A 20,144-nucleotide genomic window follows, 5' to 3' on the forward strand; every position below is an offset into this window, starting at 1 on the left:
ATGTTAATGAGAGGAAACTGATGCACTGAAGAAAGTTTACCATTCACCTAGTTCTCTCTCCCGATCTATGTCTTTTTTTTTTTTTTTAACTTTCCCCTTGTCTTCATTTTCATGGTCTTTCTTAATTCAATATCTAATATGTTTCTGTTGACACAATTTAGTACAGAAATGGAAGAAAAAGCAGAAATGAATGACGGTGGTATCATCTAACCACTTGTCTCAAACATCAAGTAAGTTTCACCATACATAATTTCCTCATACTATTAATAGTCCATCATTAGAGGTGTGTTTTGTACCCACTTTTTTAAGATGTTATAGACAATTTTTCAATCTAACCCAAAGCAATGTTGAATAATCTGATGCCCGGAAAATGTACTGGTAATCCTGCCCTCCTCTTGCTCCTCAAATTTCCATAATGGAAGTTCTCTCCACATCCAGGATTTGATCATGCTATGAACATAGCCAACATAGTTCAGTGATATCAATCTAGGATCTAGGAGATAGATTGTAGTGAAATGGTCGGTTAGGAAATGAGAGAAGTAACTGAGTTACACTACTGAGCACCATTCTTTACTTGTACGTGGCTTCTGCAAAATACATTCAGTCAGTTCAAATAAAGAATGCAGTTCCAAAACACAGAAAATTGCATCACAGAAATCATTTTAATGTGGGCACTAAAGGAATCAGCAAGGCAACACTATTTGGATCATGAAATATTGAAGTCTGATGACTGCAGTCCAAGAAAACGTGAGAGTAATGTTTATGGCTATTTGGTGCAAGAGATAGTTTCATATATCATTTAATAAAGCAACTTTACTGAACTTATTGAAACTGACATACCTTCCTCACAGAATTTTCCCATGTATCCACGCACACAGGCACATTTACCATTGACACAATGACCATGTCCATTACAGTCTGGTACTTCACATTCATCATGCCTTAAGCTACATTCCTTTCCCTTCCAACCTGGATTGCACTGACATTCTCCATTTATATATTCTCCTCGTTGACTGCAAAGTACGGGACAAACACCTGAAATAGAAAATATTCACTAATAAGAATAATGTGTTTGTTGGAAAGCATACCCCAGAAACATATAACAAAATTATCAAGCTAGTTGGGTACTCATAAATATATGTTAAATTTTAAGCTGCAGTGTTATAATTCTAAATAACACTGACCTGCTGAACTACAGAGCAAAATTTATATTCCCTCTCATTGACAGAGAAAGCATGTTGTTGTTGTTGTTGTGGTCTTCAGTCCTGAGACTGGTTTGATGCAGCTCTCCATGCTGCTCTATCCTGTGCAAGCTTCTTCATCTCCCAGTACCTACTGCAACCTACATCCTTCTGAATCTGCTTCGTGTATTCATCTCTTGGTCTCCCTCTACGATTTTTACCCTCCACGCTGCCCTCCAATGCTAAATTTGTGATCCCTTGATGCCTCAAAACATGTCCTACCAACCGATCCCTTCTTCTAGTCAAGTTGTGCCACAAACTTCTCTTCTCCCCAATCCTATTCAATACCTCCTCATTAGTTATGTGATCTACCCACCTTATCTTCAGCATTCTTCTGTAGCACCACATTTCGAAAGCTTCTATTCTCTTCTTGTCCAAACTAGTTATCATCCATGTTTCACTTCCATACATGGCTACACTCCATACAAATACTTTCAGAAACGACTTCCTGACACTTAAATCTATACTCAACATTAACAAATTTCTCTTCTTCAGAAACGATTTCCTTGCCATTGCCAGTCTACTTTTTATATCCTCTCTACTTCGACCATCGTCAGTTATTTTACTCCCTAAATAGCAAAACTCCTTTACTACTTTAAGTGTCTCATTTCCTAATCTAATTCCCTCAGCATCACTAGATTTAATTTGACTACATTCCATTATCCTCGTTTTGCTTTTGTTGATGTTCATCTTATATCCTCCTTTCAAGACACTGTCCATTCCGTTCAACTGCTCTTCCAAGTCTTTTGCTGTCTCTGACAGAATTACAATGTCATCAGCGAACCTCAAAGTTTTTACTTCTTCTCCATGAATTTTAATACCTACTCTGAATTTTTCTTTTGTTTCCTTTACTAATTGCTCAATATACAGATTGAATAACATCGGGGAGAGGCTACAACCCTGTCTCACTCCTTTCCCAACCACTGCTTCCCTTTCATGCCCCTCGACTCTTATAACTGCCATCTGGTTTCTGTACAAATTGTAAATAGCCTTTCGCTCCCTGCATTTTACCCCTGCCACCTTCAGAATTTGAAAGAGAGTATTCCAGTTAACATTGTCAAAAGCTTTCTCTAAGTCCACAAATGCTAGAAATGTAGGTTTGCCTTTTCTTAATCTTTCTTCTAAGATAAGTCGTAAGGTTAGTATTGCCTCACGTGTTCCAACATTTCTACGGAATCCAAACTGATCTTCCCCCGAGGTCCGCTTCTACCAGTTTTTCCATTCATCTGTAAAGAATTCGCGTTAGTATTTTACAGCTGTGACTTATTAAACTGATAGTTCGGTAATTTTCACATCTGTCTACACCTGCTTTCTTTGGGATTGGAATTATTATATTCTTCTTGAAGTCTGAGGGTATTTCGCCTGTTTCATACATCTTGCTCACGAGATGGTAGAGTTTTGTCATGACTGGATCTCCCAAGGCCATCAGTAGTTCTAATGGAATGTTGTCTACTCCCGGGGCCTTGTTTCGACTCAGGTCTTTCAGTGCTCTGTCAAACTCTTCACGCAGTATCTTATCTCCCATTTCGTCTTCATCTACATCCTCTTCCATTTCCATAATATTGTCCTCAAGCACATCGCCCTTGTATAAACCCCCTATATACTCCTTCCACCTTTCTGCTTTCCCTTCTTTGCTTAGAACTGGGTTTCCATCTGAGCTCTTGATATTCATACATGTGGTTCTCTTCTCTTCAAAGGTCTCTTTAATTTTCCTGTAGGCAATATCTATCTTACCCCTAGTGAGACAAGCCTCTACATCCTTACATTTGTCCTCTAGCCATTCCTGCTTAGCCATTTTGCACTTCCTGTCAATCTCATTTTTGAGACGTTTGTATTCCTTTTTGCCTGCTTCATTTACTGCATTTTTATATTTTCTCCTTTCATCAATTAAATTCAATATTTCTTCTGTTACCCAAGGATTTCTATTAGCCCTCGTCTTTTTACCTACTTGATCGTCTGCTGCCTTCACTACTTCATCCCTCAGAGCTACCCATTCTTCTTCTACTGTATTTCTTTCCCCCTTTCCTGTCAATTGTTCCCTTATGCTCTCCCTGAAACTCTCTACAACCTCTGGTTCTTTCAGTTTATCCAGGTCCCATCTCCTTAAATTCCCACCTTTTTGCAGTTTCTTCAGTTTCAATCTGCAGTTCATAACCAATAGATTGTGGTTAGGATCCACATCTGCCCCTGGAAATGACTTACAATTTAAAACCTGGTTCCTAAATCTCTGTCTTACCATTATATAATCTATCTGATACCTTTTAGTATCTCCAGGATTCTTCCAGGTACACAACCTTCTTTTATGATTCTTGAACCAAGTGTTAGCTATGATTAAGTCATGCTCTGTGCAAAATTCTACAAGGCGGCTTCCTCTTTCATTTCTTCCCCCCAATCCATATTCACCTACTATGTTTCCTTCACTCCCTTTTCCTACTGACGAATTCCAGTCACCCATGACTATTAAATTTTCGTCTCCCTTCACTACCTGAATAATTTATTTTATCTCATCATACATTTCATCTATTTCTTCATCATCTGCAGAGCTAGTTGGCATATAAACTTGTACTACTGTAGTAGGCATGGGCTTTGTGTCTATCTTGGCCACAATAATGCATTCACTATGCTGTTTGTAGTAGCTAACCCGCACTCCTATTTTTTTATTCATTATTAAACCTACTCCTGCATTACCCCTATTTGATTTTGTATTTATATCCCTGTAATCACCTGACCAAGAGTCTTGTTCCTCCTGCCACCGAACTTCACTAATTCCCACTATATCTAACTTTAACCTATCCATTTCCCTTTTTAAATTTTCTAACCTACCTACCCGATTAAGGGATCTAACAGTCCACGCTCCGATCCGTAGAATGCCAGTTTTCTTTCTCCTGATAATGACGTCCTGTTGAGTAGTCCCCACCCGGAGATCTGAATGGGGGACTATTTTACCTCCGGAATATTTTACCCAAGAGGACGCCATCATCATTTAATCATACAGTAAAGCTGCATTTCCTCGGGAAAAATTACAGCTGTAGTTTCCCCTTGCTTTCAGCCGTTCGCAGTACCAGCACAGCAAGGCCGTTTTGGTTAATGTTACAAGGCCAGATCAGTCACTCATCAGACTGTTGCCCCTGCAACTACTGAAAAGGCTGCTGCCCCTCTTCAGGAACCACATGTTTGTCTGGCCTCTCAACAGATACCCTTCCGTTGTGGTTGCACCTACGGTACGGCCATCTGTATCGCTGAGGCACGCAAGCCTTCCCACCAATGGCAAGGTCCATGGTTCATGGGGGGAGAGAAAGCATAGGACCACCAAAATAGACTGATTTATGTTATGAAAGGATTCTAAAAGTTGTGTGTGAAGTCTTCATATGTCCAGACAACATGACATCTTTCATTCACTGGTTATATCTAGGGTGTCCAGATCTTTAGTATTATTAATTACACAAGTAATAGAGGACCCTAAACTGAAATTTTAAGATAAGCAAGCAATGGTCACAGATGAATATTTCAGGCAGTTTTGAATAAGCTATATGTATCATGCACATGTTTGAAAGCTGCTTGTGTTCCACAAAAAATGAGTGCCTAGAGCACTGACGTTGGTGGTGGTGCAAATAAGCATCACTACCTTTTTTAAGTGATCATATTTATTTATTTTCAACTAAATCCAGCATGCACTACTCATTTAATATCTTTTGGGACCATTTTCAATCAAAGTATGATTGACGGAGAATGCAATATAAGAAATGAACTGTATGGCTGTAAAATTCCAATAAAATGAAGAAAAGTGGCATAATTTGGCCAGTTACAAGTAAACAAGTGTTAACAGATTTATTCACAAACAGATGGGAACCAAATGCTGGCTTTCAGAACTAGGGTGTCCTTTATGTGGCAAAAGACAGGGTGCTGTTGAAGGAAATGAACTGAACTATAGATCTTGAGTTAATGATGAAAGAGTAGGACAGGTCAAAAAGGGAAATTAACAATGGAATGTCAGCGACAAATGGGATATGTAAATCAGAGAAACTAGATAGAAGGAATGAAGATTAGGGTTTAATATCCCATCTACATTGAGGTCATTAGAATGGAGCAAAGACTCATGATGTTTCAAGGATGGAGAAAAAGTGTCTATTGTGGAGCTGCACGGGACAGCACATGCATTTATGTAAAACTTCCTCCATACAGACATCGACACAAGGGCCAACTTGCATGGAGTATTGCTGTCCACCCGACACTGTCATTACTGACATTTCATTACATAGCTAACATGTTGAATTACAGGCATTGTTATCTGGTCACAAATCAGTGATCACAAGGAGTTTTATCATATTATATGACTAGTTTTCAAGCAGTACACCGAAACTAAAAAACTAGCAAATTAGGCCTACTCAATGTTTTCCACTCTTGAAAGAAATTATATATGTCCCCTAAAACTTGGAAGGGTAAAATGATGTAAGCAAAATGTATGTGGGGCAAACTTTCCCTTCGTACACTGCGAACTGTTCATCAGAAAATGATGAGCATGACAGAAAAAAAAGAAAAAAAGATTCTCCTTGTGTACGTCACAATCATATACCTGCAGTAGTATAACAGTGTCCAGGTGGACAAGAAAAAAAATCCCGGCTTTCCCAATTAGAAATACATATTTTCCTGCATTAAAATACACTATACCCCAGGCAAAAGTACATTTTTTTCCATGTTCAGTGACAATACACTTCCCATCAGAGCTGTTAAACTTATCAATCATTTGTATGGTAAACATTTTACACACTAGCACAGAATTTTCTGACATTTTACAAAACGAGCCCAGTAACAACAATGAATTTGGTAAGATCTTTGATGTGTGGCAACATGTATACTGTGTACTTTCACAATATGAAAGCATAAATATGAATTCCATCAAACGCAGTATGGTAGATCCAAAAGCACTGTAATCGAGATTGCATTGCACGATGCACTTTTGTCAGCTAAATCATGGCTCATGTCACATGATCTCGCATTCCAGTGACAGCAGATATTCAGATCATAGCACAGCATAAATCGCAGCAGGTAAATATTTCTGACAAGACAACTATAAATTTCATTGTTGTGCACCGAACAGTTCATGGGTTACTTGGCTGAATACATGTTCTGCTGTGGTGCGGTCTACCACACAGCTTGAGCGACCAAATGTCTGCTGCCCACAACATTCAAATGAGTGCAGCTCCACTCATATTGCAGCAGGGTGAGGAAGTCAGCAAGGAGGCCAGCAGTCACGCCAACACTGCAGTCATCATGCGCAGCTAGAATCGGCGTGCACAGATCGGCACTATGTCCTGCTTCAATGGCACTGCTCTGCAGTCAGCCAAAACGAAATAATCTAATCCTCTGTGAAGTGAGTATTTAAGCTCTCCCTGAAGCAGCAGAAAGAGTGACATTGCTTGCCTGGAACTGATGATCATCACCAGAGCTGCCGCTACTGGAGCTATCATCATCCAGTCCACCATTCACCACTGCTATTCTGACCAAGACATCGTGCTACAAGGGACCAGCTAGGTGGGTCTGGACTAGGACATCATTTCGTGGATTGTACTGAGGAAATTTAACTTGACATCACTCGTACTCATAAAAGAATGTTGCATTCAATATGAATGGACCAGTAGTGTTTCAGAACTAGTTGTTTCAACTATATAATCTAGCAAGTCACTTCATTCTTGACAATAGCAAGAATAGCCTTTACTGCCACCTAAGAATTATAGAAGAAGTGTACGTTTATTTGGTGTTTACTCTGGAAGAATCTCCAAGCACATGTAAGTTTTTTGTTCCAATAATCAGAATTGTGTGAACAAACAACTAGTCAAGTCAGTCAACCATGTGTTTTGTGTTGAGCATAAAAAGATTCCATCATGCACTTCAACTTTTCCATAGAAAAGCCAGTTACATGGGAAATTGCTCAAGAACTCACCAAATACTTTTTTTAAGAATACGTATGCTTTATGTCATCATTGTTGTACAATTTGTAATCTGTGAAAGAACTAAAATGGCTTGTTTTCCGGGCTCAAAATTTTTCTAAGTGGCTGCCCTCAAAGTGTTATGTTTTGATTAGAGTCACACACTCCACAATTTATGAAATTCATCACACATTCTTACACTTAACACAATTCATATAATTCATCTTGCATAAAAGGAAATTTACTTTGCAAGTAACATTTCTCAAACCAACCACCATTCGCAAGACCTGTTAAAGATGTGAACAGTTGTGACATCACGCTCATTGAAAGTAGTTAGTTGTTTTGAAGTGTTGCACAGTCTTCGTCCTAAAGCCTTTTAACACATTTTGCTATCAGTAGACACTTGTGTGTACACTGTGTTTCATTGTTGAAAATGGCACAATTTTTCTCATTTATGTTTTATTGCTGGAGTGTTATTCTGCCATAGTAGGCTAAAATAAAATTCTTCATTAGAGCATCAGTTTCTTGTCAATCAAAATTTGAAAAAATTTAACTGAAAATTAAAACAGTGAAAAGTTCCTGGAATTCTAAAAAATCCCAGGTTTTTCTCAGATGAAAAAATTTCTTGGTTTTTCGTAGATTTCCCAGTTGTCCTGGGGTGTATACATCCTGTATAACAATCTGAGATGCAAACAAAACAAAAAAGATGAACAAATCCTAATGTAGCAAACTCTTGAATCACTGTTGAATTACATGTGAAATTAGTATGGATTTGCCATAATTACTTTTATCATAGACTTAACACTAATAAAACAATGGAAAATCAAGGATGGATTAACACTGAAAAGTATAAACTCACTTTCACTGCAGTCATCTCCACCAAATCCAGGATTGCATTGGCAATGTCCTAACAGACACTCTCCTTTGCCACTACAGCCACTGGGGCAATTCTGTGTCATTTCTTCTGCAATAACTGCAATGAATGACACTTCACGTGCATCTCCATCGTCATTGTAAAGTGACAAAAACCAGTGTCCTTGTTCCATGTAATGTGTTACATCCTTTTTCACTGCCATCTAAGCAACAAGAAACAAATTATTTGTTATTAGAATTAAAATATTTAGATGACAATAAAATCATCAAATCCTCCATAGACAAAGAAGAATACTGATTAGAATAGTATAGAATTTTCTGTGCAAAATAAAACATGACAATAAATCAAGTTTTCCCTGCTTTTTAAGAACCTCCTTCAACAGTGCAGTTTGCTGTACAGATATGACATTTGTGCTCTAAATAACGGTAATTTTCAATTATTTAAACAAATAATAAATGAATTCGAACAATATAAAATTACAAGGAGACAGTATGGCCAGCCATAACTTTCCTTCAGAAAGTAAAATTCCAAGTATTGCTGATAGATTCATATCAACACAGAAAACACTTCCTAGTTTTCAGTACTGTTAGTTCTGTGATTAGGAAGGAAAGAGCAGTTGGTTGGGAAATGTTAGAAGGGAGGGGAAGGTCATTCAGACCTCAGGATGACAGGAGTATGTGTGCTGTGAGGACAGGCATCTGAGGCAACAGTATCTGCTCCAACACTGTATGCCTCAATGCTTATGCCAACAACTCCCAAGACTTCCTCTCCCTTTTGATACTCAAAGCTCTTGTCCACAAACAAACCTCACAGGCAATCTCATCCTCTCACCATCTGACAAACACAGCTCCTACTTCCAGAAAACTCAGAAGCACCACGCCATCATACAGTACTACCCAGTCTTCAAATGCTTTAGTACTTTACTTTGCCACAACTGTGATTTTCTCAATTGTAGTCATGAAATGAAATTGTCTCTACTGATGCCCTTTCCAGACCACCCACCAACATCTACCCTCACCCTCATAATCTATATAGATCTTTGCTTATCCTCAGAACAGGTGTGTCCCTCCCAACCTGGTGTCTAAGTAACCTAACTCTCCTTTCCAAGCATCCCCAACCTATACCTCTTTCCTCTTTGAGGAAGAAACTAGCAGATCTGAAAGCTAAAATATCTTTTCTACCTTTATATATCTCTGTTGGCACTATTTGCAATTTTGTGTTTTGAAAATAAGTAGTTGCTAACCATTATGTCTCCTTGTAATTTTCAAAACTGAATTTTTCTTTTGACACAGTTATCCCAGAATAAGAGAGCTAGTCTCAATTTTGATTTCAACTATGTCTTTCCAAATACCATGCAATTTTTCAGTCCACAAATATGATTCTACAAAATTTAAATGATAAAATTTGCTAAGTGGTATTTTCTGTGATATGTCAAAAGTATCTGGTTGTGCAGTTCCAAGAGAAACTCAAATACTTTGGGTGCAGACATCTTGCTTGTAACTGGTTTTCTAACTGAAATAATGCAGTGTTACATTAAAGTACCCATAGAGTCTAAACAATTTAACTGCACTGTCAGAGTGAGGAATAATCAATGCAGATTTACTACAGGGATTGAGATTGAAACCAGTGTTGTTTCTGAATGTGCCATCATAATCCAACTACTTGTAATAGTTTGCTGATGGTACAAGCATTATAATCAAGCCTAATTCAAAACATTTTAAAAGATAAATAAAATTTTCTTAGATCTTATTAAGTTGTTCTGTGAAAACACACTGTCATCAAACTTTGATAAGACACAATATATCCAATTGTGTACTGCACAAATCCTGGCTACATAATTAAAAACAATGAGTAAGGAGGAGTCAAATAAATGAAACAGAATATTCTACATATTTAGAGTTTATATTACCAAAAATCTGAACGGAAGTCACATATTACCAGTCTTCTTAAATGTCTAAATTCTACAACTTCTCTGTTATGGGTAATAGCAGATTTTGAAGATAAAATTGTCAATAAGTGGACTTACTTTTCTTGTTTTCATTCATAATGCCTTATCATATTATTCTGGAGCAACACTTCATCGAGGAAGAAACTGTTTGCTGCACAGAAGCATGTAATGAAGATAACATGTGTTGTCCACAGTAGATTGTCTTGGAGACAGCCCTTTAATAGTTGGGCATACTGACAACTGCCTCACAGTATATTTATTCCCATATTAAGTTTGTTGACAACAATCAATCACCTTCAGAAATGTAATACTAGAGGGAGGAATGACATACACCATCCATCACTCGAAACACACTATGGGATGTAAATGAGGGAGGATGATCACTGGATATGAAAAATCCAATAAATGTTAAAATTAACTTCTAACACAAACTAAAATCGTGTCTGATTGGCAACTTATTCAGAAAATGCATTACATTTGTAAACTAAATGATTTGTTGGACCACTTAATAGTAAGAGATAGCACCAATGCTCCACGTAACACGCAGATAACTAATTCCACTTCATGTGGACATCTGCAACAGTTCCCATGCCAAACACTTCTTGTAGAACAGTCTCTTCAACACAGAGTCCATTTCAGATGCAGAATGACTAATTACACCACTTTTCTACTTTTATTAAGGCAGATGACTCAGTTGTTCCTTTGAGAAAGTCACTACTGATTTCCTTCCCCATATTTACCCTATCAGAGCTTTTGCTCAGCTTTAATGACCTCGTCATCAATAAGACATAAGATCCAAAGCTTATTTCCTTTTTTTCTTCTGAATGTATTCTCTTCTAGTAGTTAGTTTGGTAAACTTGGTTCATCATAGGATGAGTCATCTGAATGGAGACTTGCCTAAATGCTAGTAGACCAATTTTGTTCTTTTTATTCACTAATAGCTGACAAAACCAGCACTGCACAGGTATTCAGTTTGCCAATTTTCTATCAGAAATGAAAACAAAAAACGAACTTTGTTTGAATGTATCATAAGTAAGCATAGACTGTAGTAGTTTCCTAACAGTCTTGATTACCTTTATGTTAAGTGTGTTGCATACCTATTGGACAGTACCACATTTCAATTGCTTTGTTTGCATATGTAATCAGTGTCTTACTAGATTCCCCCAGAAGTGGTGAACCATCCAGAAACTGTGTGAAGATATACATAGGGCCGCATAACCTACAGAACACTTTTATTCTCCACAGTTATCCTCCTGTCTGTTACTTACAAATGAACAGTACCGTATTTATAGCAAAACTGAAACTGCCACATTTAATTCAAGTTTTGTTCAAAAATTGTTGATATGTAATATGAGACTTAGGGCTGTTGTAGCAGAAATAAAAAATGGTACATATTTACTATATAGTACTGGAAAAACAGTTTCCTAAAAAAAAGTAAAATTCAGGAAAAAACCCAAAACAAAAATGTATCAAATATCACTTCAATATTTTGTTGAGCTTCTAAGAAACATGCTTCTGTTATTTATGAACAGTGTTCACACTTATCAATAATAACAGGAGACTCTTGCCTTTGATCATGATAAAGAACATTCATTGATGCAGACTTTACTTGCGTCAAAAGTATTTGCTTGATTACATGAAAGTGCACAAGTTAAGCAATCAGTTAATTTTCATCACTTATGAAATGCAATTTATATTTTATAAGGATATAAAATACACAATGGGCTAACACTGAACAATGTGCAGTTCTAAGCATGTGCAAAACAAGAAAACAAACAGAAGACATCTGCTCAGAGTTTCTCTCTCACAAATTTATTGTTTTTTCCCTATCAATGCTACCAAACCATACTACATCATTTATGCACTGTATCAAACCTACTAAACTGTAGCTTTGGTAGAGCGCAACTCTAGCAATTCCTCTCCACAGCTCAATACACAGCTATTGTATTCATCTACAGCCGTTTGTGCTTTGCAGTTGAAAGCTGTCAAAAGTGCTGCCAGATGTCGGGGATTTCCTTAAGTTTACTTGACTGTAGTTGTATCTTAGTATTAAAGAATAAATGTATTCAAACTTCATGCACCATGTGGCTTTTTTCACACATTTCAGTGTTTAGCTACATATTTCTTGAATTACATGCTGTACAGTTATATATTTGTGTAGGTACATTCATTGGCATATGTGGATACTGTCTATGAAATATGTTGTGAATACAGATAGTAGGAAACAATTAATAAATTTAAACATCATGCACAATGTGGCAGATTTTCACGCGTTCCAAGTATTTATCAGGTCATATCTTCTGAACTGTGATAGGTAAGTGATTTACACGCAGGCTGATTGTTGCCTGACAGGAAAGAGTATGTATATCAAGTTTGGTTGAAATTGGTTCATTTGTTTAGGAGGAGATGAGGAACATATGCACACACACAACATACTTCCATTTTTTATAATATGTATTGATACTGACTGTATTTTAAGCAGTTTTCTTCACAGAGAAACAACTTTTCTGCTTTTAAGTAATCCCTTTAACATGTTTGCCAAGTACTATAAATGTCCAAATTACATGTCTTGTTTGTGCTTGTATGACTGCTTGTATTACCATCACCACTGCAAAGTCTGTTCCTTGTAGCCATTTGCCACCTCCTACTTCAGGGAGTAGGTACTCGTATTATCTGCCAGCACAAAACAGAGGACTGGCATAGTTACTGAAGCACTTTTTATATGATCTAATAGCCAAATAAATGTTCTATTATCAAGAATACATATTCTGGGTGTAGCAGATTGTATTACCAAATGAATCACTCATTGTGCATCCCATTATACACTGTTAGTTGAAGATAATCTGTTCTTGTTTCTTTCTTGTTTCACTGTTACTGCTAGTATGGACTTCTACTTCACCTTAGCATGTTTTCTCCTTGGTCTGTTTGCTGATGCACTTGTTTATTCATTTTTTTCCATCAACTCTCTGATGACCTTGTCATCCACCACTGGATATTAAAATTTTTAACGCCCTTTCACATTCAAACTGATCCCCTACCCATTCTCTTTTCTAAATTATATGTTGATAATTATCTTTTCTTATATTACTGCCTACTCTCCATCTATGATTTTTCCATCATTGTATTTTCTGTTTATCATTGTCAGTATCCAGTGATCAGCATTAGGTATGGGATATATGTAAACAGTAATGTTTAAGACTAATCAGATACAGCAATGCAAGATGGAGACACACACACACACACACACACACACACACACACACACACACACAAAAACTGGTTGCTGATGGAGAATTTGGAGCATTTGCTGTAGCTCCTCAGTGACTTCCAAAATAATGAATTCAAACCACTAAAAGGAAAATGATTTATTTTATAGGTGTTAGAAGCAAGGATAATACTGGTATATTTTTACAACATATAGGAAATATTACTGAATTTGTCTGTAGCAGTTGGAGATTGTATCTAACATTATAGGGTGATTATATTTTGTCATACACAAGCATGGGCATCTGAACATGATTCATTGATATAAATGTAGAATGGCTTCATTGGAAAACATTAAAGCCTTCATTTTCAGTGTGAAGTCACTGTGCAAATACTCATCAGGTATTATACTAAAAAAAAAAAAATATTTATCATTTATGCAGAGGGAAAAAGAGAAGTGTAATCTTTAAAAAATAGAACAGTAATCTGTCAAAATGAAAAGAGGGAAATATGGGTCTAAAGCATCCATATCCACGGATTCTGAACTCAGAAATCACAAAGAAAATGAAGAAAAAAAGTGAAGCACGAGTCCTTTCTAACTCTGATAGCAGTGTGTTTGTGTTTCTGTTGGTAAACTATTGTGTTCCTCAGTACTTATTGCACTCCTCTGATTTGTTAATTTCACATTTTGTATTTTAAATCAAAAAAAGACTCACAGTCTGTGGTTCGGCATTGCTACCAATGAAGTCACTTTCTTCTCACAATTCGGTACTTTCATCAACTTATGACTGCATTTGCATTTCTCTTTTATTTGCATTAATTTGTATACAGCCAAAATCCAAAACTATATGTTACTAAATTCAATACTTACATGTGCTCCTCTTGTCGTCCTTGCTTTGAATCCACTAAGAACCTCCAGAATGTCATACTGAGTATGAGTTGGAAGGGCATTCCTGCGGGCATACACTCCTATACTTGCACCCCTTGGGATGCTGTAATCAAACTTGACATACGCAGCTTCAGACTGGTAAAACTGCATGTTCCAGTAACTGTATGGAGGTATATCCTTAGATAGTTTTTGGCCAAGAGAGATTTGAGAAAAAGTTGTCCCATCAGGTGGAAAAGTGATCCCCGGAAAAGTTCTAGCACCTGAAATATTCCATGAGATATAAATGTACCACCACATTTACACATTAATCTCAAGAGCTCCAGATTGCAACACACCAAGAGACCGTTATGTCAGTTAGCAGATATGAAACCACTGGATTAATCTATTGCAGTGAACAGAAATAATTTTAGTTTAATATCTAAATGGCTTGAAATATTTTTCATGGAGTTAACTCTAATGTTTTGCCTTAATTTCAACTCAGTGTTGAATTGCTGCTCTTGCATGCATAGTATTGAATATAAGTAAATTTGTAGCAACTGTTACAGAATTGAAAATATAATACGAGTTGCTGTAGTGTTATCCTTATGTTAAACATCACTGATGCCCAGAAATTTAAAATAGAAGCCTACAAACTACATAAAAATTTATATGTGCAGAAACAAACTACAAAGCCTGTGAGATAAAATTACACAAATTACTGAATATTATAATTTTTTAAAAAGTAGTGACATAATAACTTACAACTATTTACTAAAAAGTTTTACTTATTCAACCATAACCAAAATATTGCTCCTTATGCGGCATGCAGTTTCTTACAGTGTAGGAAAATAAGTATTTGTAAAGAGAAACGCCATCATATAAATTTGATTCCTTTGTATAAACGATGGCTTTTCTCTTTGTTTCTGTTTTAGTGCAGCACCAAAGCAATGCCCATTCCCGATAAGTGAAAGTTAATTTACTCACATTTTGCATGCAACATAGAGAAGTCATCACTGAGAGGTTTCAGAAATAACATTGAGCAATTTCTCAAATCACTGGCATCAACCAATATAAATTTCTAATGAAATACTGTTCACAAAAACTACATACACCAAAGTAAGGGAACTGTTTTTGTATATGTTGATTTCTTTCTCCTTTTTTCCTTTCTTTTTAGCACATTTGAGGATTAGTATTTTCAAAATATTAACAGTGAAGAATAATGACTTTTCCTACAATTCAGATTTTAAATTAGTGGTGACTTTTCTTTAATATATTTTGTTATATTGTCCTTTCCTTTCTTAAGGGTAAAGAAAGATCCCTCTTGTAGTTTAGTACTGAGAAATATTGAGTTATTGCTTGCTCTTGCATGACAGGCGAGAGAAGTTCTTCCTTGAAAGCTGCCCAATTAACATGTTAGTTCTGATTTGCGAATTATCATGTCAAATCTGAGCAGTTATGTGTTCCTACCATATACACAGAAGTGAGGCCCATTGATCACTAGGACTGAAACCATGATCAATCTCAAATCTTCACATCATACTGCCCTTGCAAACAGAAAAACAGTAATTACCAGTAGCTTAAATTCACCTTTTTAATGTGTTTTGTTTAGTTTTTTTAGCTAGTGGCTAAGAATACAAGCACGCCTTATGGAATGTAAAGTGATATGGATTATAATGAGTAGGAATACTGCTAGTACATATCATTTTGGCGAAAAAGGTGCGATACCTGTTTGATAGGAAAAAAAGGAAAGAAGTTTAGGATGTAATGTCTTGTCAATGACAAAGATCAAGTATAAGCTAGAATTGGATAAGGGTGAGCATAGAAATAAATAGTGGGTTTCAAAGGGACCATTTCAGCAGTCCCTTAAAGTTTAGAGAAGACACAGAAAACTTTGATCAATATGACTAGATTGGGATTGAGACCAGGCTGCTCCTGATTGCGAGTCCGGTCCTTTAACAATTGTGCCACTTGCTTGGGATTTGATAGGAAAGAAGGTGATAATCAACAGTGAGCATTTACACCATGAACTATGCTGCAGTCTGTCACTCGAGTCAGACAAAGAAATGTTTCATATGAAAGAGACATGTACATGTATACTTATACTCTGCAAGTCACTGTGAAGTGCATGGTAGAGGGTATGCCCCATTGTACCAGTGGCAACAAATGATTCTGCGGGATAAAGCAGCAAGAAACAAAGGTTTAAGTGTATGATGAATGACTTGCTTTTTCCTGTGTGATTGTTGGTATAAGGGGAACAGCAAATTCATTAGCTGTGAAACTTTAATAAAAGAGATAACCGTGTCACTGCTCTTAATAGCAGCACTAAAACTTCTATTTTGACTGGAAATGTGGTGTGGTGATAAGAAGGGAATAGAAAAACAGCAGGAGGAACAACAACAAATCTGAGGTGCTATAATATAAAAATGAGGAACAAGAGATGAAGAATGAAACAATCAAATATGAAAGATGTCTTCTTGAACAGAAATAAATGGGTGATCTGAAAGCAAAATAAAGCAAGTAATAAGAGAATGTGAAGGATATGAAGTGTTAGCCTATACCTGTCAGTTAAGCTACAATTATTTTCCATTTATGTGGATATTGGCTACCATAATTACTTCCTTCTCACTTCAAATTCTTATAAGCTTTCTATGATATTCTTCATCCAGAATCCCTTGCCAAGCTTAATGGAATAGTTATTCATGGTTATTATCAATGTAAAAATACCAAATTTTGTTTCTGAGCACAAAGCAGTTTAGTTTTATTACATGCTTATCAGTACGGTGTTAGGAACTGACTGTTTATAGAAATATAGCCTCACCTTCAAGAATTAAGATGGGTGGAGTAGGAGGCGTAGTGTTCACCAGCAATGATCCACAGTCCCGACTCGTAGAAGTTGCTAAGCTGCTTGTCTCAGTAGATGACCAAGTTGGTGCGCTATTTGCCTGTGTTGTTACTGTGGTGACAGTAACAGTCTCTGTCTCTGTTCTCTCTCTGGATGGAAGAGGGTCTTCAGTATTTGTTGAATACATTGTAGAAACAGTACCCTCATTACCCTCATATGAAGTACTCGTTGGGAGATCTGAAGTATACTGTCCTTTCTCATCACTTTCAGTGCTTTGAGTTACGGCTGGAGTTGAAAAGAACTGCTGATATTCAGAACTCTCTTTGAGCGTAGTATGTTCTTCAACTGATGGTTCAGTCCCATTAGTGATTTCTCTTCCTGCAATTATTGAAGTGTCAGTGTTGATAGAGGTGGGTGTATTTATTTCTGTGTCATCATAATCAACTTCCTGGTCCAAGCATGGGCAAGAGCACTCACACACGGCTCCATTCAGATGAGGTGGTGCAGTTGTGGTGGTAGTAGTGGAGCTAGTAGTGATGAATGGGGTCGTGTGAGAGTGCTCCTGACGTGCTAACAGCATTTGGGTGTCATCTGAGGTGTTCAAGCTGAGAAGCACATTTGCCACCTTTTGAGCAGGATGAACAACATTTACTTTTGTTGCATCACTAGTGGCATTGCCTGCAGCAGATACAGACATGGAGAATACATATACTGACTGATGTGAACCAAAAGTTTCATCCTGCATAGCTACTGTTACGTTAACAAGCACTCGTTTTGGTGGTTTAGGTAAAACACTGTCAACAACAGGCATAGTCACAAGGCGCACGTCTGATGAGCTGTTTGCAGGATAGTTATGCGATGTATTTGGAGAAACTGTAGTAAGAATTTCTATACTATAGTTGTTAGGATCACTCATTTTCATGGGATGCAGTGTTAATAAAGAACCATGCTTCAGGGATGCACTTACTTCTTCATGCTCTGTCAAATCCTCTGAGAAATTTTCATCAAGGCCAGTGAAATACGTGCTACTTTCTGTCACATTTTCTTCTGCTGGGTCACTGCCATTGAAATTAGAAAAAAATGAATTTTCCATACGATGCTCATGACTAGCATTTTCATTTTGAAGTGACAGAATATCTGAATGGTGTTCGTGAGTTGATGTTGTAGTAAGGTTAGTTGTGCTGGCATTAACTTTCACAGCTACTGAAGGCTGTTTCTCATTTTCCATGTTCTTATCCCACAAAACACCAGGTAACACATTTACACTTTTATTTTTAAGTTTTGGTGCTTTCTCAGTGTTATTGTTTTCATCAGTTTCGTCTTTGTCCTCATCTTTGTCTTCCTCTATGAATTTACCTATAATGTCTTTACTATTAAAATCTCTCGGGTGTTGTAGAAGAGGTATGTTACCGCGAATTTCATTATTCAGTTTGTTGGCATCAGGACTGGTATGAGGAGGAAGCTCATTACCACCTGGTTTCAGAGTTACAGAATCATGCGTTAATCTAACAATCTTCACTTCATCTTGCCCATATGCAAAAACACCATAGTCATTTTGGACAGCACTTGGGACAGCAGTATCCATAGATGCTGCATCACTGCCACTTTTATTCTCAAACACCTGTTCACTGGATGGGGAGTTAGTGTTGACTTGTTTCAAAGACAGTGGAACAGACACATCAGCATGCTCATTTGTGCCAGTTTGGGCTGTCAATTTTTCAACATGCACAGAACCCGGAAGAGCAGTTATATTGTCATCATGCACAACATCAAGGTCTAGAGCTACTTCACCACTTTGTGCTATAACATGAGGATCAACAAGAGAAATGGCAGGGTGTGGTGCATGCTGGGTGACAGTTCTACGCCAACGCTTCCGTGCTGGCTCTACTGGACTGGCGTCATTGGCAGTGGAGAGAACTTTACCTCCTCCTGGAGAGGGCCGAGGACGAGAGGATGAGCGGTTAACCTCAGCAGAGGCTTTAGGATATACCTCAGTGTTCTCCCCAACAAGGACCTTGCAGGTTTTGGCACTCTGATACGACCAGTTTAGTAAGTTAACAACTGAAAATAAAAGCAAAAGAAATTAGTCACTCTTTTACTCTATAAAACATTATTACTCTATCTCAACAGAATACTACAGCATTTTTGCTGCACTTTATTTCTAACTGCTAATTAGTCTTGTATGTATTATAAATGAATTATAAGACTCAGACAGTAAGCTAATGATGCAAGTGAAATACAAAAAAATTTGCCATCACTTGAATACTGGAATGCAACTACAGAAGTTGGAGAATTATTATAGATTGATCTATTCACTAGTACATGAATAAAGTTCAAATATAGCAACAAGATAAACTATGCAATAGTTACAAATTATGATTTAGTAAAGTAGTTATACACTCACTGTGGTTTTGTTACAAGTTCTACACATGCTCGATATACCCACTGTTTATGATACGGCACATATTATGTCAACATATTTCACTCAGTGTAGTTCTTCATCAGTTCATAAGCAACAAAGCTACAGCAATCCTGACACATTTTGAAGACACACTAAGTTAAAAAATGAATGGAAGTCAACAAACAGTAGATTGTATAAAATAAAACAAAAAGAAAAGAAGGAAAATAAAACAAGAGAGTTAGCTACATTTGTATCTGTTTATTGTGTGGAGCCAGATAGTTGTCTTGTAGGAAAATGAAAAATTTATGCCCTTCAACAACTGCAGCACCATCCTGGCTACCATCTACATCTATATCTTCAGCTACATCTATAATCTGCAAATGATGGTGAAGTGCATAGTAGAGGGGACGTCCCATTGTACCAGTTATTAGGGTTTCTTCCCACTCCATTCAAATAGGGAGCATGGGAAGAATGATTGTTTGAATGTCTCAATGTGTGCAGTAATTACTCTAATCTTATCCTCATGACCCCTATGTTAGCAATAAGTAAGGGGTTGTAGTATATTCCTAGATCATCATTTAAAGCTGGTTCTTGAAACTTTGTTAACAGACGTTCTTGGGATAGTTTACATCTACCTTCAAAAAGCCTTGCAGCTCGGTTCCTTCAGCACCTCTGTGACGCTCTCCCATGGATCATATGAACCTGTGACCATTTGTACTGCCCTTCTCTGTAGACATTCAATATCGCCTGCTAGTCCTATTTGGTATGCTTGAGCAATATTGTAGAACTGGTTGCACGAGTAATTTGTGAGCAATTTCCTTTGTAGACTGATTGCACTT

At 37.1% G+C, this 20,144-nt stretch overlaps 1 protein-coding gene across 1 annotated transcript in view; it reads right to left on the reverse strand.

Moving 5' to 3' along the window:
- Positions 1–20,144, reverse strand: part of LOC126199366 (teneurin-m) — a 358,266-nt gene that overhangs the window by 40,908 nt on the left and 297,214 nt on the right. Inside the window, exons 5-8 of the mRNA XM_049936259.1 lie at positions 16,881–18,965; positions 14,066–14,343; positions 8,028–8,244; positions 841–1,035 (exon numbers count right to left, since the gene is read on the reverse strand). Of these exons, the coding sequence (XP_049792216.1) occupies positions 841–1,035; positions 8,028–8,244; positions 14,066–14,343; positions 16,881–18,965 (2,775 nt within the window). The remainder of the gene's footprint in view (positions 1–840; positions 1,036–8,027; positions 8,245–14,065; positions 14,344–16,880; positions 18,966–20,144) is intronic.

Source organism: Schistocerca nitens, chromosome 8, assembly GCF_023898315.1.
Source record: "Schistocerca nitens isolate TAMUIC-IGC-003100 chromosome 8, iqSchNite1.1, whole genome shotgun sequence".
NCBI lineage: Eukaryota > Metazoa > Arthropoda > Insecta > Orthoptera > Acrididae > Schistocerca > Schistocerca nitens.